A 27,524-nucleotide genomic window follows, 5' to 3' on the forward strand; every position below is an offset into this window, starting at 1 on the left:
TAACAAAAATAAAATAATTAAAATATTTAAAAAAATATAAGAATTTATTAATTGCAAAATTCCGGGGGTAATTGTGTCTTTTTATATGAAGTCAACACTCAAATGATAAATGGGCCGAGTGTGCTATTTAAATAATTTCACTGCGGGGTTTTTGCCAGTTTTTTTATCATAGGGGAGTTTTCGCTATTTAGAAATTACACAGGGGTATTTTTTGCAGTTTAGTCAAATAAATCATCTTCTTCTTATAGTACAGTATGTTATTTTTAAATGTAGTGTATATTTTTTGTTTTTCTAATTTGAAATGAATATTTTAAGAGTATCGATGTGAAAATGAGAAAATAATTAATTTGTATCCACCTTGGTTTCAGATCCAATCATCCATGCACTAATTATTTAGTAGTAATAAGTTAGGTGATGAGGTGGCCGATAAGAAAAAATACAGTTTCTCTTGTCATCTTTAAAGTTGACAATTCACAAGCGTTGACCAAACCATGTGATTTTTGTTAATTTCAAACTAATTACGTACGTCCCATGTAAGGAGAAATTATAAATTGTAATCTCATAAGTTCAAATTGAGATTTTTTTTTTGCGTGATTTTGGGATTTATTTAAAATTTATTTTATAGAAATACAAAAACATTATTTGTATTTAATCAATCATTATTTTCACTCTATTGATTTTTATATTCGAATATTTGAATGAAAAGTAAACACAACTCATATGACAAATTATAATCATCCCAAAATTGTAAAATATCATCTTTAATTATTCTCTCAAAATTAAGTTTTCGAAAATATTAGTTTTAGACTTTAGTAGACAAAAAATTTTGACCAATTAATTGTCGAATTTTCATAAATGACGAAAATGACATCAACTTTTATAAAAAAAGCTGAGTAGACGTATTCCAACTTAATTTCTAATCAAGCCACTAATTTTATCTTAAACAAGCGTAATGCATGATTACGCCCCTCAATAATTCATAATTAATTATTGCTAATATAAAGATCTCAATCTCATTAATAAATTAGATATTCTGCCAAATTTAGCTGTTACGGCACATAGTCCCGTAAGACCATATCTTTTAGATTTTCTTGAAACGTAATGTGTTTGTTTTTTTCTCCCACTATCTTTTAGGTATAATATAATTTATCCATTGCAGGTAAAAAATTATCTCACGTAATATAACAAGGGGAAATTATGGATTACGTTGAACATAAATCGACCATGTTGTGTGTGTGGTTTATTTACTAATCGATTAAAACCGATTAGTATTAAAGTGTATATTAGACCTAAAAACAATAAATCAACTATAAAAGAAACATATATAGTTGATATCGACTATAGTCGATTATGTAAACTGTCTCATAATAACAATACTAAAGTTGATGGCAACAAAACTAGAGTGCATGGAGCGGAAGATAGACGATTTGTCATGCGATGTGTCGCGTTAGTCAGGGACTTAGAGGAGGAATTTGCCGATTTATGAGAGGATCGCGCTACTTTAGTTCCGGTGGTGGAGGTGTTTGATGTCAAGACGGTGGTGCATATGTGGCGGTGAAGGTGTTTCAATGTAAGTTCAGACTCCTCGACGATTGTGGAGGTTTTTAATGTGCAGATGGTGGTGCATCGACGGTGATGGAGGTGTTTGATGTTCAGAAAGTGGTGTATCGGTGTCGGACATTGGTGATAAGAAGGTAATCGCGGAAATTTAGGATGAAGAGGAGTGTACTATTAAAACTACTCAAAGACTACAACTTTTATCTAAAGAGAAAAGTGAATTTGGACCTTTATCTATTATTATAAAAAAAAAAAAATTGTTTTCAAATTATAACTTACTCAAGGATACTCCTAAAATAAAATTGGAATATAGCCAAAAAAACAAAATTAGCGAAACATTAAATTAGCAAAGCATGATTGAATTTAAATACGTCCAAATAGAAGGCCAGAAATGGAGTATTACGGCAGTAAGTGCGTAAACATGACATACAAGATAAACTGCAGCATGGGAACCCCTCTTTGACCGCTGACCACTGTTAACACCAAACCAACATATACCATAATTCTTTTTTTTTTTTCCTCTAAGAAAAATTTAAGAAATAAAATAAAAATGGAAGTTTTTATTTAGATCTTATATATTACTCACTCTGTTCCACAATAATTGTCTCTTTTTAAAAATATTTTTGTTTCATATTATCTGTCACTTTAAATTTCCAATACTGCATTAAATGTATTTTTCCTGTTTTAACCTTATTAATGAAACTCTATTCATTAATTTTCTCTTATAAATCATTATATAATAAATGTTGTTTTAGCCATTTTTATATAATTTTTCTAAAATTAAGATATATTTATTGAGTTTCTTAATCTTTATGAAAAGTGACAGTTTACAAATGTTGGGTTCATACATTTACCACTATATATTAAATTATATTTATTAGTAACACATATATAAACAATTCAACATGTCGGTCTTAATATATAGAGCATAAATACTTGTTCCAATACTATATTTAACACCTACCCTAAATTACTAATGTGAAATGATTTTTTTCCAGCTATAACTAAATAAAAAATCAAGATGAAAGGTCAAATTAGAGTTGTCGATGCTTTTTGACTTCCGAAATGTTAGCAAATAATAAACAGGTTAAAAATTGTCGTCATAATAATATAATATTTAAATAATTTCTGATCGCTATATATAGTTGGAAGAGCAGAGCTGCTACTGCCACAAATCCCATTTCCATCAATCATTCTCATAGATATTTAAATAAAACATCAAACGTCCGTCAATGGGTTCCGTCGGTAATTCGGTCCATAAACCTCACGCCGTTTGCATTCCGTTCCCGGCACAGGGGCACATCAACCCCATGCTCAAACTCGCGAAGCTCCTCCATAACAGCGGCTTCCACATCACCTTCGTCAACACAGAATACAACCACCACCGCCTCCTCAAATCCAGGGGCCCCGACTCACTGACCGGACTGCCGTCGTTCCGCTTCGAGACCATCCCCGACGGCCTTCCGCCGCCGCCGGAAGACGCCGCCGATGCAACCCAGGACATTCCGTCACTGTGTGAGTCAACCACCACAACGTGCCTAGCTCCGTTCAGAGACCTCCTTGCTAAGCTCAACGACACCGCCTCGTCCGATGTGCCGCCAGTGTCCTGTATAGTTTCCGATGGGGTGATGAGTTTCACCGCCGACGCCGCCGAAGAACTCGGCATCCCGGAAGTTCTTTTCTGGACTACCAGCGCGTGTGGGTTCTATTGTTACACGCAGTACGGAACTGTTATTGAAAAGGGTTATGCTCCACTTGCAGGTAACTAACTCAGATTTTTTTTTGTTTTTGTTTTTGTTTTTTTTCTTTTTTGTCCTATTTGCATGAATTTTAATTTAAGACGCTACAAATAAACTTGACGAGTTTTACTTATATATGGACATTTAAATAAAATCGACATGTAACTTTGTTTTAATAAAAACTTTGATTATGTGAAAGGACGAATTAATAAACCAACTTCGAGCAGCGGTGTAATTAAATTGAAAGTTCAAGTGAAACATGACCAAAAATTCTAATTTTGCATTGTTATTACATGTAAAATTGAAATAAGATAATTTAGACAACTAGATCCCTAAGCAGGCCATGAGGCAACTACAACATATATATTCGATCTCGTTTTTCGTTATTGATCTATATATTTGCAGATACGAGTAGCTTGACGAACAGGTACCTAGAGACTGTGATAGAAGGAATACCAAACATGGTAGGCATGAGAATAAGAGACATCCCGAGTTTCATAAGAACAACAAACGAAGACGATATTTACATGGTCAAATTTGTCTTGCAAGAGACAAAAAGAGCCGAGAGAGCTTCTGCTATTGTACTAAACACGTTCGAAGAACTCGAACGAGAAACCATAGATGCACTCTCCTCAATCCTGCCCCCAATCTACCCCATCGGCCCCTTAAATCTGATCGAAAAACATGTCATCGAAGACAAGGGTTTGAACCTACTGGGGTCGAATCTATGGAAAGAGGATCAAGAATGTCTCAAATGGCTCGACACGAAAGAGCCCAACTCAGTAGTGTACGTAAACTTTGGAAGCATAACCGTAATGACGCCAGATCAGCTGAATGAGTTTGCATGGGGGCTAGCCAACAGCGAGCAGCCGTTTTTATGGATCATAAGACCTAATCTTGTTTCAGGCGAAAAGGCTGTTCTCCCGGATGGATTTCTCGACGCAACTAAAGAACGAGGTATGCTGGCTAACTGGTGCCCACAAGAGAAAGTACTTAGCCATTCTTCTGTGGGAGGGTTCTTAACTCACAGTGGGTGGAATTCGACTCTCGAAAGTATATGCAGTGGCGTGCCGATGATTTGTTGGCCGTTTTTTGCGGAGCAGCAGACGAATTGTTGGTATTGTTGTACTAAATGGGGAGTGGGAATGGAGATTGATAGTGATGTGAAGAGGAATGGTGTTGAAAGTCTTGTGACGAAGTTGATGGTCGGAGAAGAGGGACGGCAGATGAGGAACAAGGCTGTTGAGTGGAAGAATCTTGCTCGGGATTCCGCAGAGGGTTCGTCTTATCGGAATCTGAAGAATCTTATTGATCAAGTGCTTTTGCCAAAAGTCTGAGAATGCAAATTGCTTATGCATATGTTTTATTTAAAGCTTAGCAATGAACCTTTGTGATGATTTGGTAAAAAGTAAAAAACAGAGGCTTAGGCCCCGTTTGGTTGAAGAAATTAGCCATGCATGATCAAATAAATAATTGAACTTTGTTTCATGTTTGGTATTCTCAATAACTTGTTGGGTCGACCAGCAAATATTATGTTATCAAGGCTTATCTTGCGTTGTAGGCATGTTTTTTTATTGGATCATCGAAGATCCAAGTATATACTGGATTGGATTTCATTATTTTATTATCATACTATATACGGACTCGTTTGGTTTTTTAAAATACGGAACGATAATTAATTACCCGATGTACAAATCAAATAATATAATGAAAATTCAATTGTATTAATATATGACGATATATATATATATATATATATATATATATATATATATATATATATATATATATATATATATATATATATATATATATATATATATATATATAGATTCATGACAAAATAATATTTTCGAATGGAGTCGAAAAATTACTGAATAATGATATACCAAATAACAAATAAAGTTATTCATTGATTATATATGTAGATAGAAACAAGGTGCTGGTTTTAAGGATTAATTAAAAGGAATATGAAGCCGATAGTGGTCGTAGTAGGCAGTAGTAGTAGTAACGTGTTTGACTGAGCTCACTATATATTTAATAAATGGGTAAATTACAAACACCCCCTGAGGTATGGTCAAATTACAAAAACATCCCTCTTGTTTGGATAATTACAACCCCCCCCTCAACTCTTCAAATTTAGTGGAATTTTCGAGATTATATGGAATATTATCACTTTTGTACCCGTTTTATCTCATTCAAACTCTACATTATGAAGCAAGATGATCATAATATGTGATTTTTAGCTTGTATATATCAGTTTGTGGTGCATCAGAAACTGTATTTTTTACACAAAACGAGTACAAACTAGAACACATTTTACGGAATCTAGATGACTATGTTGAATTTGGCACCATAAAGGTGGAGGTCTAGGAAAAAATCATAGTTGAGGGGGGTAGATGTAATTATCCAAACAAGAGGGTTTTTTTTGTAATTTGAACATACCTCAGGGGGGTGTTTGTAATTTACCCTTAATAAATTTAAAATTGATTATTTAAATAATAAATATATAATACGGTGTCCACTACTCCACTCACTATGTATAAAATCATTCAGAACTCTAGAAATTAATTGGTAATTTAATTTGATCGGAGAAATATGAAAGCAGCCGCATCATCAGTGACATACTTGTTCTTGGTAATTAGTTTCTTGTTGCTAATCCATATTGACCCAGCAGCTCAGTCAACGGCAAACAACCACCGCAACAACCCTAGATACGACAGAATGCTCAGAGGTAGGCAGCCATCGCCGCCGCCGCCAATCTTCGGTAGACAGAGTCACCAAAAGCCGCCGCTACGTTCAAAAGTACCAGATCCCGATACAATCCCGCCGCCCACCACCGGCGCAGTAGTGGATCCACCACCACCACCACCGGGGTATTGATAGAATTAAATAAACATGTGTAACAGTGTTATAAATTAAAATGCTTTTTAAATAGTATAGTATTTCAGTTATTTAATTCCGCACAACGCTCAATATATCTCCAATTTCAAGTAAAAAAGAAAAGAAAAAAAGAAATAGATACCCTCTGTTGAGTGTAGATTTTACACTCAATACGTTTACTTTACGTGGATCTTTTGTTTAGATTTAATTATATTTGTGCTTTAATTGATTGATTTTGTGTTTTAGAGGTGAAAAACGAGAATTAGGTGTCCATGAAGGAAAAAAGATCAAAAAGAAGGAAAAAGTTGCAAATAAGGAAACAAATCAAATTGGAAGAAGGAATCTCGCCACAGCTTTGACAGTGTCCACGATTTCGAGCATATCTCTCTCATACGAACTCCGAATTAGGTGATTTTGGCGGCATTGGAAAGCTAATTTCAAGGGCTACAATTATTATTTACACAATATTCCAAAATTCGGACTCCAACATGGCGAAAATCGAATAACAAGTCCTGATAGGGGGAAAGTGGCGGAAATTGAGTCCTATTAGGTTTCTACTACTTCCTTATCAAGAAACGCCTATAAAAGCAACATGTCTCTACACCATAAGCACGAAATTTGACACCACAAACGCGAAGAACGAAGATCAACGAAGACTCAAGCATAGTTTTTCTTATTACTTTTATTTTTATTTTGTTTATCATAAGAATTACGAGTAGCTAAGTTTTTATTCTAGGATTTTGTTGGAACCCTATGTAGGGATTGCGAACCCTTTTTCTTGAGATTATGCAATTATGATTTTATGATTATTTCTTCTATTTGTTATGATTGTTAGTGCATGAACTTGATCAATTTATGTGCTTTATCTGTGATTATTGGGATTGACTCGACAGAGCTATTTTGATAATTAGACGGTAAGTAAAAGAGCCTTCGAGTAGTTTTCACCGGATGAGTGTGTCAATTGCATGTGGTGTCGTAGACATACAGATATCACCTTAGGTAGCCATTTACGAGACTTGTTAGTTAATGCTTTATTTATAATTGGTTTGCATAGACATATAGTGAATCGTTTATGAATAATAGACTCATAATACACGCGACAGCGGGTTATGAGTAAATTAGTGTCTCGGGTTAATAATCATGAATCATAAATTTCATAATTGAGGGAATTTGGGTGAGCAATTCTTGCGTGGGGGGAAGATAAAATCCTAGGTCTGTTTTAATTGATATTTTCCCGTGTTATTTGCTTTCTTAATTAGTTTAGTTGTTTAATTGATTTAATTTGACAAACTTGCGTAGGCTGGATAAAAATCATAATTGTTAGAATTTGGTACTTAGGATTAGGTAATTTGCGTATTCCCTGTGGGATCGACATCCGACTCTCACGAGTCCACTTTATTACTTGTTTGCGATACGTGCACTTGCGTGTTGGTATTTAGCACCCAACAAGTTTTTTGGCGCCGTTGCCGGGGAATACGGCTAAATTATTTATTTATCCTAATATTAAATTTGAGCAATTTTTCTTACTTCAGCCAATTTTTTTTATTTTGTTTAATTTTTATTTTTATTTTTTTTTAGGTACTTTTTTATGCGAAGAGGACACGACACGAGCCTGCTACCTCTTGACCCCGAAATTGAGCGAACGTTTAGGCAAGCCAGGAGAAATCAACGGTTAGCCCAAACCACTCCAGCAACGATGGAAGACGAGAATAATCGTGGAGAGGGTGACCAAAGGCGCCCACCGAATGTGGCGAGAGAAATCGTCAACGAGCAAGAGCAACGCCAGCTGATTAATCCACCGCCTCGTCAACGAGCACTGCATGAGTACACCGTTCCAACGCTTAATGGGTTTCAATCAAGCATCCAGCAGCCCCCCATTGAAGCCAACAATTTCGAGATTCGAGCGGGACTCCTCACGATGCTTCAAAACAATGGTTTATTCAGCGGATTGGCTCATGAAGACCCACACCTCCACTTGGTCAACTTCCTCGAGACGTGTGACTCGCACAAGATGAACGGAGTAACACCCGAAGCACTGCAACTCCGCCTGTTCAAGCACTCCCTACAAGGAGCAGCCCGAGAATGGTTGCAAACTCGCGCACCGCACTCCATCTCGTCTTGGGCCCAGCTAGCGCAACTTTTCATGAACACATACAACTCACCAACAAAAACTGAGAGAATCCGGAGAGAAATTCAAAATTTCATACAAGAAGCCGGTGAAGCATTATTCGAGACGTGGGAGCGGTTCAAGCAGCTAGTAAGGAGGTGCCCGAATCACGGACTTCAAGAGTGGCGCCAATTGCAAATATTTTACGATGGATTGCAAGACAACTCGAGAACCGTGCTTGATTCGGCCGCTGGAGGTATGTACATGAGTTTGACCTACGACGAAGCATACGAGCTCTTGGAACGAATCGCTAGGAATAAATACATGCGAGCATCGGACCGGTCGAATAGCGGAGCAGTCAAGACGGGCGGAATTTTGGAGTTAGATGGAGTCACCACAATCACGGCCCAATTGGAGAAGCTATCGAAGCAAGTAGCGGCTTTGCAGGCTCAGCAAGTCCACGCAGTCCAAGTTCCCGACCAACGCATAGAAGAAACGGAGTCTCTGAATTATGTGCATGACACCAACCGACAACAGAGGAACCCGTACCCCAACACGTACAATCCCGGATGGAAGGATCACCCCAACTTTGGATGGGGAGGAAATCAGCAAGGACAAAGGCAAGCACCACCTCAAGCTCCACCCCAAGGAGTTGACCTCGCTGACATCTTAGCAAAATTCATGACGGCGACTCAAGCATCCATTCGGAACCTTGAGACACAAATGGGGCAACTTGCAACCCAACTAAACGCGAGGCCATCGGGAGCACTGCCGTCGAATACGGAAGATCCTCGAAAGAGCAACATCGAGCAGTGCAATGCTGTGAGTTTGCGAAATGGGAGGCAATTAGAAGAAGTTCCTAAAAAGTCCGTTGCACCACCGCCTATTGTAGAGGAGCCCAAGGAAAAAACCGAGGTCGGGCCAAGCAACACAAAGATCACAGTAAGTGAACCTACTCCCAAGGTACCTTTCCCTCAACGTTTTCAAAACTCTAAGCTTGATATGCAATTTCAGTCATTTTTGGATTATCTTAAAAAATTGCATGTTAATATTCCTTTTGTTGAGGCACTTAAGCATATGCCGAATTGGGTTAAGTTTATAAAGGAACTTGTATCGAAGAAGATGAGGCTTCCGGAGTGTGCAGCAATCATAGACCTCAATGAGCAAAGTAGTGCTATCCTTGCAAATAAAATTCCACCGAAGCTTAGAGATCCGGGCAGTTGTACCATTCCATGCACAATAGGTACTAGGTATTTTGGGCGGGCGTTGTGTGATCAAGGGGCGAGCGTAAATTTAATGCCTTTATCAATTTATGAGAAATTGAATTTAGGAGAAATTAAGCCTACTTCCGTGACCTTGCAGCTAGCCGATAGATCTTTTACTCACCCTTTAGGTATAGTTGAAGATGTATTGGTCAAGGTAGATAAGTTCATACTCCCGGCCGATTTTCTAGTACTAGACATAGAGGAAGATGAAAATATTCCCCTTATTTTAGGACGCCCATTCTTAGCAACCGGTAGGTCAATTATTGATGTAGGAAAGAGAGAGCTAAGCATGAGTGTGGGGGAAGAAACAGTGATCTTCAAAGTGTACCGGGTGGATGAAAAGCCTATTACGGCTAATGGATGTTATCTTCTTGATGAGGTAAGTGATTCTAAACTGTTTCCTGTTAAATTACATGATTTAAATTTTGTTGTGGATACTAATGTGCATGTAGGAGAACACACTACAAGAAAACTGTCTTTCCATAGCATATTAACATAGCGTTTTATCATTAATTGCTATTATAATTTGTGTTTATTTTTATTTACCTTTAATAGTTTTGTAGGAGCGCTATTATATCTGCGACTACTGTTTTAGCGAAAATTAGGCTAAATTATATTTAAATTGAAACGCGCACTATAATTTTATTTTTACACGCCTCTATCGTTTAGTCCATCTACCTCGGAAAGAAAAACCCAATTCTGTAGAGTTCTCTTCGTCAGAACCCTATGGTGAACTGTCGTTCTCAATTTTAGATTGCTTCTTTTTGATATATTACCGTCAGTTTATATAGTTTTCTGTTCTCCTTTCTTCTCTAATTATTTTTGAGTGATTAGTATTAAATTTTTCGAGTGATTAATATCAATTTTACATGTTTTGAGATCGATTTCAGTGAAAATGTCTCCCAGGGCTACAACCTAGAAATACGACGGTATAAACTTCAAATGGGTTAATTCCTTTTTTTATGTTTACGAGTAAATTACAATCGATTATCCAATTACGCGGTTATCTTTATCCTTCATTCTTTAATTTCGTGATTACCGTTTATATAGATTTTGCCCAGGTCTCAATTGGAATATCAATCAAGAATCTTGCATCAGGTTCTTCAAAGAGACTTAGAAAACAAACGACTTCAACCAGCAGGTGAAATTGTTTTAGCTTTTCTATTTTGTAAAGTTATCACTGATGCATTATGTTTATTAGACTTGTGTGGTCTTGGAAAATATTTAGTATAAAAATTTATTTTATTCACAATTCACAATATCTATTTCTTGATGTTTCTTTTGAATGCATCTTATTTGACTTATGCACTGATGTCCATTTGGGGGGGAAAATGTGAACCTAGTGGAATGTTTAAGGAAAAAAAATATTACCCTAACTTCTACATGTTAGTGTTCCACTTGCATATTTTGCGCTTTGTATAAAATTTAATGGCCGTATGTATTTACTAAGGCTTTTAGAAATTCTAGTATGTAATTCCATATTTCTTTTGTTCCTGCCTAGAATCATATACAACTCTAATAAAATGAAAGCTCACTTACTTCCATAAGTGACTATTGTGTAATTTGAAGCAATGGTGGATGCTGCTGATGGTGCTCTTTGCAGCCGGATAATATTTAAACCATCTTTGGTAAGTACCTTGATGTATCAACAGAGTACTAGACAATATAATGCTACTTTTTATTATTTTTCAATTTCATATCTAATAAATTGTTATGGTTGAATATGCCATAATCATTCAGTAAATGTTGTTATTCAATGCAATATGCCATATGCTTCCTTGTAGATAATGACCACTCATTTTTTAAAATAATACGTGTATTTGTAGGGAGAAGAAGGGCAGACCTTTCAATAGAGAATTGATAAAGAAGTGCGAAATTGTTCAGCTCTCTCTGTTACTGAATCAAAATATGGTTGGATGAATTTATATTAATTGACTGATGAATTAATTATTCCTTTCGGCACCTCTAGATCTAATTTATTCTCTTTTCATCAGTTTTCTCTTAGCAAATGCTTGATAAATTTTGCTTCATGTTGCCGATATATTGACACCTGAAGAGGTAATTCTCACTTTATCCTTGCAATAAAATTGTTCTCCTATGAAATTTGGATGTTTTTTGTTATTATGTTGTAGTAGAATATAGTAATGTGATGCAGGTATTTGCAAACTATAATAGATATCCTCACAGCCTTATAGTTTCTCAATTTATATCTACGAATCAATAACATATGTTTATCACTAAAATCTGGACATTAATTACATGAAATTTGTGATTGATTTTGACTCAACCCTTGTTTGACGTGTCTCAGGTCGATTACATGAGTGCAGAGATGCTGGAGTTCACATCTGATTCTTGGAGATGTTTGCATAGCATCTAGATGCAACTGTTATATTTGGGATTTGGTGAATTTAAGATTGAACCAAAAGAGAGTTTGTTGTTATTAAAGCTAGTTTTAAGAAACATACAGATGATTGTTATTTACTTTACAGGATATCTGAAAATTCAAAATCTTGTTTCTACATTTCTTGTAACTTTACAGATACTAGAACAATTTATCTATGTACTTGTAGTAAATTTAGTTATTGAGACATTGAGTTCCACCTATTCATTTTATGAGAGAGCAAGTAGTTAGAATAAAAAGTGTGGAAAACAAACATTTATAAGAATATTGGGAGAACAATAGCAACGAGGGTATGCTACAAAGTAAAAAAAAACATAAGATAGCGTTTTGAACAATTTTGTTGTCAAATAATAACACAAAATATGTGCTATAAATCAACTGAGCACAACGCTAATAAAATGCTATTATGGACTAAACAATAGCTAAAATGAAACGCTATAAAACGTTATATCATAGCGCAAAATAAATGCTATTGTAAGCAGGCACTATAATAGCACGCTAGAAACGCTATAGAAAAAACCGGACCTATTATAGCTCCGGCAGACATAGCGTTTGTAAAAACGCTATAATATACTACAATAGCATTTTTTGAGCGCTATAGATCACACTTTGTGTTGTAGTGACAAAAGAAAAGGGTTGAGTTGGTTACAACACCTACTCAAAACACCGTGATAAAAGACGATGTTGGCAAGCCTCATGACATCAAGAAGAATAAATTCAAGGGCATTCCTAAGCGAACCAGTCGAAAGAAGAATCGGATCAACCCATTTATTCAAGACTTTCTCCAAAAGGAAGTAAGAAAATGGGTTCAAAAGCTAAGGAATTGAAGAGCAAGAACAAAGTCTGGCTGAAGACTGTAAACTTAGCGCTTCTCGGGAGGCAACCCGAGCTTTCGTTTTTTGTATTTTATGTTATTTTAAATTTTTAGTTTGGCTGTTATTTTATTTTATTTTTCAAAAAAAAAAAAAAAAAAAAAAAAGTTTTAGGGGCACTAATAGGAAGTTTTTATTTTGCAGGGACCTAATTGCAATTATTCACACGGCCGTGCTAGAAAAGGGCAGGAATTTCACACGGCCGTGTGAGATTTCGGGGAAGCTACTGCCCAAAATAGGAAAAGGGCACGGCCGTGCGGATTTTACACCTAAATCTCGCACGGCCGTGCGAAATTTGAAGAGGCTACTGCCCAAAATTGGAAAAGGGCACGGCCGTGCGGATTTTACACCTAAATTTCGCACGGCCGTGCGCAATTTGGAGGCTACTGCCTAATTCGGAGAAAGGGCACGGCCGTGCGGATTTTTCACCTAAATCTCGCACGGCCGTGCGGGAAAAAAAAAAAAAAAAAAAAAAAAAAAAAAAAAAAAAATTCAAATCCCCTCTCTCCCCCACTTCGAACCCTAGCCTTCCTCTTTCAAAAATTTCACTTTTCTTTGACAAATTTCACCAGAAATTCACCAACTACACACACATACTACTTAATCTTGGTGGTTTCTTGTTGATTTGCGCAGGGAGGCTTCAAGAAAGATGCAAATTTCTCCACAAACCCATTCCATCAATAACGCCCACAAGGTGTTCGACGAATTGCCCAAATCAAGTTTGGGGGAAATTTTGCACATCAATTCACTCCTAATCCCTTCCACACGCAGTCTCAAGTCATGGGGAAACGAGGACGTGACGGGGAGGGCACCTCACAAGGCGAAAGCACTTCTAAAGGCAAGGGGAAGGGCAAGAAAAACGCCGTTTAAACAGGTGTTTTCTATCCTTAAACTTTGGGCGAATCACATTGAGGGCAATGTGAATTTTAAGTTTGGGGGTGGTTATATTTGTGTTTTGCTTGTTTGTTAGTTTGCTTGCGCTATTTTTTTTAGTTATCGTTTTATTATTCGAAAAAAAAAAAAAAAAAAAAAAATTTGGTTCGACGCATCGATGAATTATGATGATGGGAGATGGCAAATGTTTGATGATGAAATTGCTTGCTTTATGTGATAAGGAGTTGGTATTTGTTTAGCTTTCGATTCAACTGAACGTAGAAGTGAATTATTGCTAGGAATCACGCTTTATGCATTGCTTTGGTTGAATGTTTTGTATTTTAAATTTGGAATTTATTTGTGCTAAATCATGCTTTGTTCGGTTTTAAATCTCACCTTAGGACATTTATGAAACGAAGTGTTGGGTAGTAAGTGATTTGGGATATGATTTGGGCATTCTTTGAACCGTTTGAGCCTTTCAAGCCTACCTTTAAATTTTTATCCTTAGAACCTTGATTTGAGCCTCGGAGAAAAAAAGGTGTTCATTCTTTTAGCCAATATGTAGAAGGTGGAAAAGTGGAGATTTTTGAATAATTATCCCTTGGAGTTCGGTCGAAATGTTTTATTAGATCTTTCTTCTTCTTCGAAAAAAAAAGAAAAAAAAAGAAAAAAAAAATAGATATATATATATATACGTGCATCTTTATTTATATATATATCTAAATTCGATTCGAAAAAAAAAAAAAAAAAAAAAAAAAAAAAAAAAAAAAAAAAAAAAAGAAAAAGAAGAAGAAGAATAGATTAGAAGGGAGAAATAAGGACTAGTGGTTGAATTGTGTTGAAAACTCGATCCATTGCCTCAAGGCAAAAGTGTTGACGTGTGAATTTTGGAGAGTCGAGTTTATTAAAGTCCCTAGAGGTGAATTTATTGTTTCAAACGCCTAGCTTTCAAATTTTGGCGTAATCACCTCAATTCAAGAAAATTAGCCACACATTCCCATATTACCTACCTCGGACCAAAGAGCCTAACAATTGAAAGCCACAAAGTCCCAATGATCCCAATAGCTTATTGTTCAATATTAGTTGAGTAAAATAATTTGGTAAGTATTTGGAGTCAAATATATGCATGTAAGTATAAATTTTCTCTATTTTTAACTTGCAAATATTGGATACTTGAAGCAATTGTATGATTTGTGGTTTTTGGTAATAGTAAGTGACTAAGTGCCGTTGAATGTTAAGTTTGCGAATACCTAGGAATTATCATCATAATTGCAAGTTCTGAAAACATGAAGTTGATCAATCGATCTATGTAATGAGATGTATTGTCATGGTTTGTGTTCTTAATTTGATTTTACTTGAGGACAAGCAAAAGTTCAAGTTTGGGGGTGTGTTGAGTGTAGATTTTACACTCAATACGTTTACTTTACGTGGATCTTTTGTTTAGATTTAATTATATTTGTGCTTTAATTGATTGATTTTGTGTTTTAGAGGTGAAAAACGAGAATTAGGTGTCCATGAAGGAAAAAAGATCAAAAAGAAGGAAAAAGTTGCAAATAAGGAAACAAATCAAATTGGAAGAAGGAATCTCGCCACAGCTTTGACAGTGTCCACGATTTCGAGCATATCTCTCTCATACGAACTCCGAATTAGGTGATTTTGGCGGCATTGGAAAGCTAATTTCAAGGGCTACAATTATTATTTACACAATATTCCAAAATTCGGACTCCAACATGGCGAAAATCGAATAACAAGTCCTGATAGGGGGAAAGTGGCGGAAATTGAGTCCTATTAGGTTTCTACTACTTCCTTATCAAGAAACGCCTATAAAAGCAACATGTCTCTACACCATAAGCACGAAATTTGACACCACAAACGCGAAGAACGAAGATCAACGAAGACTCAAGCATAGTTTTTCTTATTACTTTTATTTTTATTTTGTTTATCATACACTACAACACAAAGTGTGATCTATAGCGCTCAAAAAATGCTATTGTAGTATATTATAGCGTTTTTACAAACGCTATGTCTGCCGGAGCTATAATAGGTCCGGTTTTTTCTATAGCGTTTCTAGCGTGCTATTATAGTGCCTGCTTACAATAGCATTTATTTTGCGCTATGATATAACGTTTTATAGCGTTTCATTTTAGCTATTGTTTAGTCCATAATAGCATTTTATTAGCGTTGTGCTCAGTTGATTTATAGCACATATTTTGTGTTATTATTTGACAACAAAATTGTTCAAAACGCTATCTTATGTTTTTTTTTACTTTGTAGCATACCCTCGTTGCTATTGTTCTCCCAATATTCTTATAAATGTTTGTTTTCCACACTTTTTATTCTAACTACTTGCTCTCTCATAAAATGAATAGGTGGAACTCAATGTCTCAATAACTAAATTTACTACAAGTACATAGATAAATTGTTCTAGTATCTGTAAAGTTACAAGAAATGTAGAAACAAGATTTTGAATTTTCAGATATCCTGTAAAGTAAATAACAATCATCTGTATGTTTCTTAAAACTAGCTTTAATAACAACAAACTCTCTTTTGGTTCAATCTTAAATTCACCAAATCCCAAATATAACAGTTGCATCTAGATGCTATGCAAACATCTCCAAGAATCAGATGTGAACTCCAGCATCTCTGCACTCATGTAATCGACCTGAGACACGTCAAACAAGGGTTGAGTCAAAATCAATCACAAATTTCATGTAATTAATGTCCAGATTTTAGTGATAAACATATGTTATTGATTCGTAGATATAAATTGAGAAACTATAAGGCTGTGAGGATATCTATTATAGTTTGCAAATACCTGCATCACATTACTATATTCTACTACAACATAATAACAAAAAACATCCAAATTTCATAGGAGAACAATTTTATTGCAAGGATAAAGTGAGAATTACCTCTTCAGGTGTCAATATATCGGCAACATGAAGCAAAATTTATCAAGCATTTGCTAAGAGAAAACTGATGAAAAGAGAATAAATTAGATCTAGAGGTGCCGAAAGGAATAATTAATTCATCAGTCAATTAATATAAATTCATCCAACCATATTTTGATTCAGTAACAGAGAGAGCTGAACAATTTCGCACTTCTTTATCAATTCTCTATTGAAAGGTCTGCCCTTCTTCTCCCTACAAATACACGTATTATTTTAAAAAATGAGTGGTCATTATCTACAAGGAAGCATATGGCATATTGCATTGAATAACAACATTTACTGAATGATTATGGCATATTCAACCATAACAATTTATTAGATATGAAATTGAAAAATAATAAAAAGTAGCATTATATTGTCTAGTACTCTGTTGATACATCAAGGTACTTACCAAAGATGGTTTAAATATTATCCGGCTGCAAAGAGCACCATCAGCAGCATCCACCATTGCTTCAAATTACACAATAGTCACTTATGGAAGTAAGTGAGCTTTCATTTTATTAGAGTTGTATATGATTCTAGGCAGGAACAAAAGAAATATGGAATTACATACTAGAATTTCTAAAAGCCTTAGTAAATACATACGGCCATTAAATTTTATACAAAGCGCAAAATATGCAAGTGGAACACTAACATGTAGAAGTTAGGGTAATATTTTTTTTCCTTAAACATTCCACTAGGTTCACATTTTCCCCCCCAAATGGACATCAGTGCATAAGTCAAATAAGATGCATTCAAAAGAAACATCAAGAAATAGATATTGTGAATTGTGAATAAAATAAATTTTTATACTAAATATTTTCCAAGACCACACAAGTCTAATAAACATAATGCATCAGTGATAACTTTACAAAATAGAAAAGCTAAAACAATTTCACCTGCTGGTTGAAGTCGTTTGTTTTCTAAGTCTCTTTGAAGAACCTGATGCAAGATTCTTGATTGATATTCCAATTGAGACCTGGGCAAAATCTATATAAACGGTAATCACGAAATTAAAGAATGAAGGATAAAGATAACCGCGTAATTGGATAATCGATTGTAATTTACTCGTAAACATAAAAAAAGGAATTAACCCATTTGAAGTTTATACCGTCGTATTTCTAGGTTGTAGCCCTGGGAGACATTTTCACTGAAATCGATCTCAAAACATGTAAAATTGATATTAATCACTCGAAAAATTTAATACTAATCACTCAAAAATAATTAGAGAAGAAAGGAGAACAGAAAACTATATAAACTGACGGTAATATATCAAAAAGAAGCAATCTAAAATTGAGAACGACAGTTCACCATAGGGTTCTGACGAAGAGAACTCTACAGAATTGGGTTTTTCTTTCCGAGGTAGATGGACTAAACGATAGAGGCGTGTAAAAATAAAATTATAGTGCGCGTTTCAATTTAAATATAATTTAGCCTAATTTTCGCTAAAACAGTAGTCGCAGATATAATAGCGCTCCTACAAAACTATTAAAGGTAAATAAAAATAAACACAAATTATAATAGCAATTAATGATAAAACGCTATGTTAATATGCTATGGAAAGACAGTTTTCTTGTAGTGATAAGAATTACGAGTAGCTAAGTTTTTATTCTAGGATTTTGTTGGAACCCTATGTAGGGATTGCGAACCCTTTTTCTTGAGATTATGCAATTATGATTTTATGATTATTTCTTCTATTTGTTATGATTGTTAGTGCATGAACTTGATCAATTTATGTGCTTTATCTGTGATTATTGGGATTGACTCGACAGAGCTATTTTGATAATTAGACGGTAAGTAAAAGAGCCTTCGAGTAGTTTTCACCGGATGAGTGTGTCAATTGCATGTGGTGTCGTAGACATACAGATATCACCTTAGGTAGCCATTTACGAGACTTGTTAGTTAATGCTTTATTTATAATTGGTTTGCATAGACATATAGTGAATCGTTTATGAATAATAGACTCATAATACACGCGACAGCGGGTTATGAGTAAATTAGTGTCTCGGGTTAATAATCATGAATCATAAATTTCATAATTGAGGGAATTTGGGTGAGCAATTCTTGCGTGGGGGGAAGATAAAATCCTAGGTCTGTTTTAATTGATATTTTCCCGTGTTATTTGCTTTCTTAATTAGTTTAGTTGTTTAATTGATTTAATTTGACAAACTTGCGTAGGCTGGATAAAAATCATAATTGTTAGAATTTGGTACTTAGGATTAGGTAATTTGCGTATTCCCTGTGGGATCGACATCCGACTCTCACGAGTCCACTTTATTACTTGTTTGCGATACGTGCACTTGCGTGTTGGTATTTAGCACCCAACACCCTCAAATGCATGTACACAGCCAGCTGGCTAAATTATAGTATTGCATATGCGCCTACTTTTTTTTTAACTTGTCTAGTTTTTTTTTTTTTTTTTTTTGAAATCATTAACTTGTCTAGTTGACTCATTGTCATTGAGGGGTGTTTTTGTACCAGAAATATTATTTTATACAAGTCATTAAACGACGTCGTTTATCTATAGATTTTAAGAGCAATATATATATATAATAATAATATATGAAGCTAGAGTGGTCGTAGTTTGCAGCAAACGCGTTACGACTGTGATTTGGTCACACATTTGACAATTTTAATACTTAATATATTTTATAACTATACATACAGATCCCCCGTATATATATAATTGAGTATAAATGGTAAATATGTTGATTGCATTTTCTTGGAGAAATATAATCATGAAACCCGCACTAATAGCACACTTGTTCTTACTGACTGCTTTCTTGCTGACGCATATTGACCCAGCTCGGTCAACGGCAACTCAAAACCCTAGATTCGCCAGGATGCTTAGAGGTAGGCAGCGATCGCCGCCGCCACCACGCTCCGGTGAACTCAACCACCAATACAAGCCACGGCCTCCGGGGCCCGAGCCACCAGATCCCGATTCACCTCCACCGCCGCCCCCACCACGCCCACCACCCATCACCATCATAATAGTGCGTCCAGCACCACCACCACCACCGCCACCACCGGGGTATTAACAACGAGGATTGTAAATGTTTTGATGCAACTTGTTAAAGTAGTGCCGGTAATTTGGCACGTGCCTCACTAAACATGTGTTACAGTGCTAATTACAACTGTCAAATGGTGTTTAAATATATCTTCCCTGTAATATTATTATTATTTAATTCCGCACGACTCTCAATATATATATTCGGATAGAGTTTTTTTGTCAATGATTATTTTTGTTTGGGTTTGGGCTCATAATTATTGGGCTAAGGCCCAATTTCTCTCTAAATAAATCAAGGTTGCCTGCATACTACTCATTGTAGGCATATATATCTAATAATGTGTAAAAAAAAATTAAAAAAAAATATTCAAATTATGAATATTCGTTTGCTAAAATTACATTAATTTTGTGATTTTCAATACTAGAGGTCTTGATCAGCTAGAAATAGTAGCTTGTACTTCGTAAACTAAGAGGGTGTTTGGCTAAGGGGGCATTTTTTTTTTTTACAATATTTCGGATTTTTTTTTTGAGAATTGGGGTGATTTTGTAATTAATTTCAGAAATGGGATAAAGCGTCATTTAAAATGACGCGCTTTGCGGACCGTTGGATCGAGCTGCGATCAACGGCCAGATCTCCAATTTTGTCCTCGTTATCTGACGGTCACGGATTGAAGAGAAAATCTGACGGTCCTTAAAACGCGTCGTTTTGAACGACGCGCTTTGACCTGTCAGGATTGAACGCGTCGGTTTAAACGACGCGTTTTAAGGACCGTCTGATCCCTTCTCGATCCAACGGCCGTGAATTCGGCGAATATATATATATATAATCCGAAAAAAATACATTTCACCTCATTTGCTCCCCTTTCTCCCTCTGCTCCCTTCTTCCCAACAAGCCGTAAGTGTTTTTTTCTCTCTTCTTTTTTTTGTTAATTATTGTTTATTTGTAGTTTCTAATTTATATTTTAATTAATGTAGGTAATTTTAATTAATTTCAGCAGGGTACTTATTGAGGTAATTTTTTTCACCTTTTCAATTATTATAGTTAAATAGGATTTTAATTATTAATAGAATTTTGTTAAATTTTTATTAATGGTGGATTAATGGTATTTTTATCTAGTAACTTATTAATTATTTGGAGATAAATTATTTCTTGTATTGTTAAAATATATATAATTTTTTTATGAAATTCAATTTTTTATTGTTGTTTTTACTTGTTACTTTTAGGTTAAACTTGAACTTGTGGTGGATTTAAGAAGGAATGTTAGATTAGTAGTATAATTAGTAGGATAAATTAATTAATTAATAGTGAGTTAGTGGATAAATTGTGTTGAAATAATTCTCGAAGGGGAACTTGAACTTGTCACGGATTGTGTTTAAATAATTTCTGAAATTTTAATTTTTTTTAATGGTTTAAATATGATACGAGTAGAATAATTAGTAGGATAAATTAATTAATTAATAGTGAGTTAGTGGATAAATTGGTAGAATTAGTTATGGCATTAGCCCCTCAAGTTTACATTAGTTTCACTTTTGATCCCATGTTTTAATAATTTAACATATTTTCATGTTTTTTTTCTTGTTTTTAAATAATGGCTGAAATTTAAATTTTGTTGTGTTCTGATTGTTATAATTAGGTGAAATGTAATTTGTGGTTGATTGAGAAGGGATTTACGTTGCTAGCAAATAATAACTATTTGGAGGTATTTATTTGTTATATTGTACAAAATTTATTTTTTTTATTGTTGAAAATTTAATATTTTTTGTTTTATTGTTATAAGTTATAACTAGGTGGAAGTGTAATATGTGGTGGTTTGAGAAGGGATTTTTGTAGCTAGCAAATAATAATAATTTGAAGGTAATTATTTGTTATATTGTACAAATATAGTACAACTTGGGGTTGGAGCTGTTATTTTTTTCCTGTTTTTTAAATAATTGCTGAAATTTTTATTTTGATGGTTTTTTTAATTATTATAACTAGGTGGAAGTCTAACTTGTGGTGGATTGAGAAGTGATTGTGGGTGCTAGCAAATGTACAATTATCTTTGAGGTAAATTAAATATTTTATTGGTTAATTAAAGTCTTACTTGAATTACAAAATTAAAGTGTTATATGAATGTGTCGAAAAATTACGAATTACACAATTTTTTAAGGATTTATAATATACAAATAATAGTTTTCGAACTCTCAAATTATAAAACGAATTATAAAATATTAAATATTAATTGTTTGTTTTAACTGATTTATAATCTAACATTTAGTGTTTGTAGCTATAAAAAAATTAGGAAATATTAAATATTTCAAAAAAAAAAAATAATAATCTCAAAATATCATAATATAGGGTTTCAATGTCGACTCCTGGTAGGAATACTGTCAAAGTTTTCGTGTATATAGGAGGCCAGATTGTTCATGAGGGATTGTCAGTGAATTATGATCAATCTCATCATACAGTCATACGAGTGAAACGCTATATATCTTTCTCAGACTTCTTGGCGAAAATATACTCACGTTGCCGAATAGATAGAAATGAATTTGTGTTATCGGTGTCGGGCAAAATATCACGATGGTATCAAAATCAGTGGAGCGAGATAGTTTCTGAGATAACAAGTGATGATGATTTAGAAATCTATTTGCACCCGGATGAAGGAAACGATTCCATAGATGTTTATGTTGAGTCTCAGCCTTTATACAATCCTTTGATGCTTTCACAATTCACTACATCAGAGCCTCTCTTACGGTGCACGGTAATGGTTTTGAGATTTATGTTAAATTATTTTTGCATTATTGTTACGGCGATTTGTGTATTAATTTTTTGTGTCTATAAATATAAGGGTTTGTTTGAGCCAACTTCCACTATATGTTTCTAACATTTTCAGTCAATTTTACTTGAAAAAATTTGATATTTTTCTTTTTTTCTTCAAAACATTTAATTACTTAGATTTAAAAAAAAAAAAATTTAAATAAAACCTTTTATTTTTGTCATTTTGAATTTCTTTATTTTTTTCTTAAATGTCTTCCGGCAGTTCAAATTCTCAACAACAATATGATTTTAAGCCTTATCTTTATTATTATCTTAAGTTTAATATATAATAATATATCACAGGTGGACCATGTTCTTCGTATTTTTAGGATGATGTTGGATCAGATGCTCCCAGATATGGATGTCATATGATCTGGATGATCCGGAGTATCAGGCTGTAGGTGGTGATTCGGCGATCACATGTTATGGTATATGGGTATCGAGAGTCCCCCTGATATGCTACGCAATTGTGGAGATGCATCGACCAGACAGAGTAGTACGTCAGTTCGGGATGGTACAACCCATACCTGAACCTCCTGAAAATACTGAGACGAATTTCCGGATGCACGTCAATGCTAACCGTACAGGTGCTACCAACCGAGACTGGAGTCTTACACATGTTTCGCATGTTACCGCTTGGGATAATAGACTCAATTATATTATTGATTATCCATATGCCAGTGACAGTCGGACTACAGAAGATGATTATTTTGAGTGGTATGAACTGCACACACGTCGTTTCATATCACCGATTACCCCATCTGATCGTACAGGATTTCAGGTTGGAGGTCAGATTTCAATGGATACAGTGGTACGTATTCAAATTTATTCATTATAAAATTTTGTGTATTATATAATTTTTATTAATGTATGTCTTCTAAAAATAAAATATTTCTTATTACTTATTTCAGATTCAGCATCTTCGATCGTTGATTGTTTCTGTTGATGGCGGAGACATGCCCCGGGATGGCTATCGTTCGTATTTACCGACTCTCAGAACATGTCTTAATGTCTTAGAGTCTCGACACGGACCTTCAGATAGGCCTCAATCTGAGATGCCTTATACTCAGACTCACCCTCAGATTCGGACTCAGATACCACTGTCTCAAATGCCTCAGTCACAGACTCAGATGTATGCTGGCGAGGCAGGAACTTCTTCTCGTGCATATTATCCGGCATTCGATAATTATACAGATCCTAGATCACACGGGCATCCATCTGGTATGTTTAGTACCTTTGATTTTATTTTTAATATTATCTACAACTGTGAGTATAATTATAATCTCGTTGATGCAGATCCGTACACCCCATACCCCTACTTTAATCCGAATATGAATTCGGAAGACCCAGTTCATTTGGGGTCTACGCATCAGTTTTCGTCTTCGCGACCGGTAGATCATCAGATCACACCTATTCCTTATTATCAATCCGCAAATTCTTCGAGTGATAATGAAAATGATGAGGATGAACAAGTTGGTAAAGGGCACAGGACTAGAAGGCCCCCGAGATGTGGCACCGGAGGTCACCGTCATTGGTGATATTATTATTGTAGTTTATGTTGGTTATTTATTAAAACTTTTTAGTATTTTAGTTATTCAATAAAAAACAAATTAAATAAACTAAAGGATTTAGAGACAAAAAAAATTTCCCAATAATTAGGCATTTTATTTTTATTTATTAAAATATGGAAATCGGACGGAATGGATCGGAAATGCCTTTTTTGGAAATTTTCCAATTTTTTCGGAAGTTAAAAATAGGTTCCAATTTCCGTTCCAAAAAAATCGGAATTTCAAAATCCATTCCAATTTCGGAATACCTCGGAATCGGCGGAATTTCGGAATTTTCGGAAATTGCATTAATTCTTAATGTTTTGTTCCAAAATCGGAAATAATGGTAATTTTTAGTATTGTTTTTTAATATTTTCGTATTTTCCGGCAAAAGGCAAGAATCCAAAGCAAAGTTCAATCAAATAAAATTTAAACACTTGTAAAAACAACATAATTGATTTATCAAAGCAACTATAATTCTTGCAAAACATCAATAGAAAAATAATTCAAAAATACAATATATATATATATATATATATATATATATATATATATATATATATATATATATATATATATATATATATATATATATATATATATATATATATATATATATATATATATATATTTCGGAAATACAATCGGATCGGAAATCGGAATATCGGAAATTGGAATATCGGAAATTGGAATGAAAAAAAAAAGTTCCAAATTCGTATTATTTTATAGTGAATTATAAAATAAATTGCATAAATAAATGAAGGAAATTTTTTAAAATACAACATATAATTAATTTAAAATTAAAATTCAATTAAGTATTATAATTTAACAATAAAAAGAATTAAGTAAATTTAAAATCCTCAGCTCTCAAATCCAGCCGTTGATATAAACATAATCCAACGGCTTCTAAAAGACGTCGTCTTGAATGACGCTCTGATCCAGTGTGGCGGGTCAAAGGGCGTCGTTTTGAATGACGCCTTTTAAGGGCCGTCCGATCGCCCAGATTAATCTCTGACCGTTAGATTAAGAGGACAAAATAGGAGATCTGGCCGTCCATCGCAGCTCGATCCAACGGTCCGCAAAGCGCGTCATTTTAAATGACGCTTTATCCCATTTCTGAAATTAATTACAAAATCACCCCAATTCTCAAAAAAAAAAAAAAATCCGAAATATTGTAAAAAAAAAATGCCCCTTTGGCTAAGCTTATTTTAAACAGTTAATAAGTTCTTACTTAATAAGATGTTTTTAGAGCTGATAAGCTGTTACATCTTATTATTATGATTAATTTTTAGAGTGTTTCGATAATGAGCTTATTTATTTTTACTTATTATAAGACCTTAAATAAAAAGGTGGGCTAGAGTACTTATTTAAAAAGATCTTATTTGCTCTCTAAGAGCTTATTAAAAAAAAAAGATCTTTCTTTAAAATTTTACCAAACACTTTTGAAGAGCTTATAAGCTCTAAAACATCTTATAAACTACTTTTAACATCTTATAAGTTTAGCCAAACACCCTCTAAACTAGTACTTCACCCATGCGATGCATTATTTCGATTAATTGAATATTTCGAATTTAGTTGTTAAAATAATAACTTTTGATTATAATTTGAATACACTACTACAAAATATATCTTATTAAGTATCATAAATGATTACGATCTCCTAATAATTGTTTCCTTGTTATGATATCCGATTTAAGGAATGTGTTTAAATTGGGGTTTTTGTGCATAAGTCCCCAACCAAACATCTTTATTATTCTAGGTTTAGGGGCTATATATCTTTCACCAATAAGCCCATCTCTTTAATATTTATTATAAATAAAGGAAACATTCATGTATATCCCAATATTACCCTCAACCATGTATACCCAATTCTTAATTGTAACCCCAATTTAATCAATTTTGTCAACAAAAATCCAATTTTGACCACAAAAATTTAATTTTTACTCTTTTTTTGGAGGATACTTTAATATGCTCCAATTTCACCATTAACTTAATTTATTTTAAATTTGACACTAAATTTCACAAATTATTCAATTGTTTTTTCAAAAAAAGAAATTTTGCCACCGGATTCCGGCGTTGACTTTTCATTTTATTTATTTTTTCTTTCGTTCGGATTTTTTCGCCGGTCTCCGGCGTTGTCCTTTTTTTTTTCTTTTTCTTTTTTCTTTTCTTTTCTTCCGGAATTTTTCGCCGGTTTCCGGCGTTGACTTTTTTTAGTGTTTTTTTAAGTTTTTTTTTTTTTTTTTTTTTACGTCCGCCGCTAAACGTTGACCGTAATTGTGCTGTCACTGACAGTAAATTAACGTAATTATAATGTCAATGAAAGTTAATTAACGTAATTGTACTACCGTTGACAATACATTTATGTAATTGTTCTGCCGTTGACAGTAAATTAACGTAATATTATTATTTTTTATTTTTTGTTATTTTTTTTATTTTGTTTGATGTGTTGACAAGTCAACGTAATTATATTACTATCGTTGACAGTAAAATAATTGTAAACACAATAATATTACTGTCAACAACATCAATATTATTATTTTTTGGGGGTTTTTATTTTGTTTGAATTATTCACGGAGTAACGTAATAATATTATTGTCTATTATTGTAATATTACTGTAAACACAATAATATCAATGTGGTTGACCGTAATATTTACTGTTGTTATAGTAATATTGTTGTCAACCACATCAATATTATTATTTTGTTTGGATTTTTTGTTGTTTGAGTTATTCACGGAGTAATGTAATAATATTACTGTCTATTACTGTAATATTAATGTGGTTGACGGTAATATTACTGTTGTTATACTAATATTACTGTCACTCACAGTAATATTAATTCTTTTGACTTTTTATTATATTTACATTTGTTGAACGGTCAACATAGTAATATTACTCTATTACACAATAATAATGAGTTTTGTTGTGTTAATATTACTGTGTTAGAGATTAATATATCAATATTACTGTGTTAAACTGTAATTTAGTCAATTTTACTGTCAATCACAGCAATATTGTTGTTTAAACGAAAAAAAAAGTTACAAAAAGAAAGAAAAGAGAAAAAAAAAAGTCAACGCCGGAGACCGGCGAAAAAATCCGAAAGAAAAAAAAAGAAAAAAATTGAAAAGTCAAAGCTGGAGACCGGCGTTGACCGCCGGTCAATGCGGGAATCCGGCGGGAAAAAAAAGTTTTTGAAAAAAAAATTTGGGTTAAAATTGAATAATTTGTGAAATATGGGGTCAAATTGAGGTTAAATTAAGTTAATGATGAAATTGGAGCATATTAAAGTATGAGGGGTTATTTTAGTCATTTACAAAAATCTGAACCATGTGTGGATTTATTAGTAAATAAGATTTTTGTCTGGATCTCTTTATGAATAAGTACCCATTGATGGGTTTATTTGTTATCACACCATTAAATTGTTATTAGTTATGGAAACATGTAATGAATATTTTAATTTAGGGTTAAATACAAAAACACCCATGTACTATGGACTTTGTATCATTTACCCCCTTGTACTACACATAAATACAAAAACCCC

General features: G+C 33.9%; 3 protein-coding genes and 2 long non-coding RNA genes across 6 annotated transcripts; 4 read left to right on the forward strand and 1 right to left on the reverse strand.

Annotated features, from left to right (window-relative positions):
- The first annotated feature begins 2,724 nt into the window (after nucleotides 1-2,724).
- LOC105977436 (7-deoxyloganetin glucosyltransferase) lies at nucleotides 2,725-4,782 on the forward strand. The gene is made up of 2 exons (XM_013002747.2): nucleotides 2,725-3,318; nucleotides 3,702-4,782. Exons 1-2 carry the CDS (start codon nucleotides 2,790-2,792, stop codon nucleotides 4,631-4,633), a joined length of 1,461 nt encoding a protein of 486 aa, XP_012858201.2. The 5' UTR covers nucleotides 2,725-2,789; the 3' UTR covers nucleotides 4,634-4,782.
- Nucleotides 4,783-8,549: 3,767 nt separating this feature from the next.
- Nucleotides 8,550-10,037, forward strand: LOC148769902 (uncharacterized). The gene is made up of 2 exons (XM_088818841.1): nucleotides 8,550-9,947; nucleotides 10,004-10,037. Exons 1-2 carry the CDS (start codon nucleotides 8,551-8,553, stop codon nucleotides 10,035-10,037), a joined length of 1,431 nt encoding a protein of 476 aa, XP_088674967.1. The 5' UTR covers nucleotide 8,550.
- A 3-nt stretch (nucleotides 10,038-10,040) lies between these two features.
- On the forward strand, nucleotides 10,041-12,037 carry LOC148769903 (uncharacterized). Its single transcript, XR_016031504.1, has 3 exons — nucleotides 10,041-10,480; nucleotides 10,602-11,462; nucleotides 11,546-12,037. It is a non-coding gene; the product is annotated as an uncharacterized LOC148769903 (long non-coding RNA).
- A 4,111-nt stretch (nucleotides 12,038-16,148) lies between these two features.
- On the reverse strand, nucleotides 16,149-18,203 carry LOC148769904 (uncharacterized). 2 transcript variants are annotated; one of them, XR_016031506.1, is made up of 3 exons: nucleotides 17,739-18,203; nucleotides 16,757-17,617; nucleotides 16,149-16,673 (listed from the first exon to the last, which is right to left on the reverse strand). It is a non-coding gene; the product is annotated as an uncharacterized LOC148769904 (long non-coding RNA). The 2 variants fall into 2 exon arrangements; XR_016031505.1 differs by having other exon boundaries at nucleotides 16,149-17,617.
- A 4,943-nt stretch (nucleotides 18,204-23,146) lies between these two features.
- On the forward strand, nucleotides 23,147-24,087 carry LOC105977362 (uncharacterized). The gene is made up of 3 exons (XM_088818893.1): nucleotides 23,147-23,245; nucleotides 23,346-23,655; nucleotides 23,731-24,087. The coding sequence occupies exons 1-3, from the start codon at nucleotides 23,234-23,236 to the stop codon at nucleotides 23,970-23,972; spliced, it is 564 nt and encodes a 187-aa protein (XP_088675019.1). The 5' UTR covers nucleotides 23,147-23,233; the 3' UTR covers nucleotides 23,973-24,087.
- The last annotated feature ends 3,437 nt before the right edge of the window (nucleotides 24,088-27,524 follow it).

This window comes from Erythranthe guttata, chromosome 6, assembly GCF_056151865.1.
Source record: "Erythranthe guttata isolate IM_541 chromosome 6, IM_541, whole genome shotgun sequence".
Classification (NCBI taxonomy): domain Eukaryota; kingdom Viridiplantae; phylum Streptophyta; class Magnoliopsida; order Lamiales; family Phrymaceae; genus Erythranthe; species Erythranthe guttata.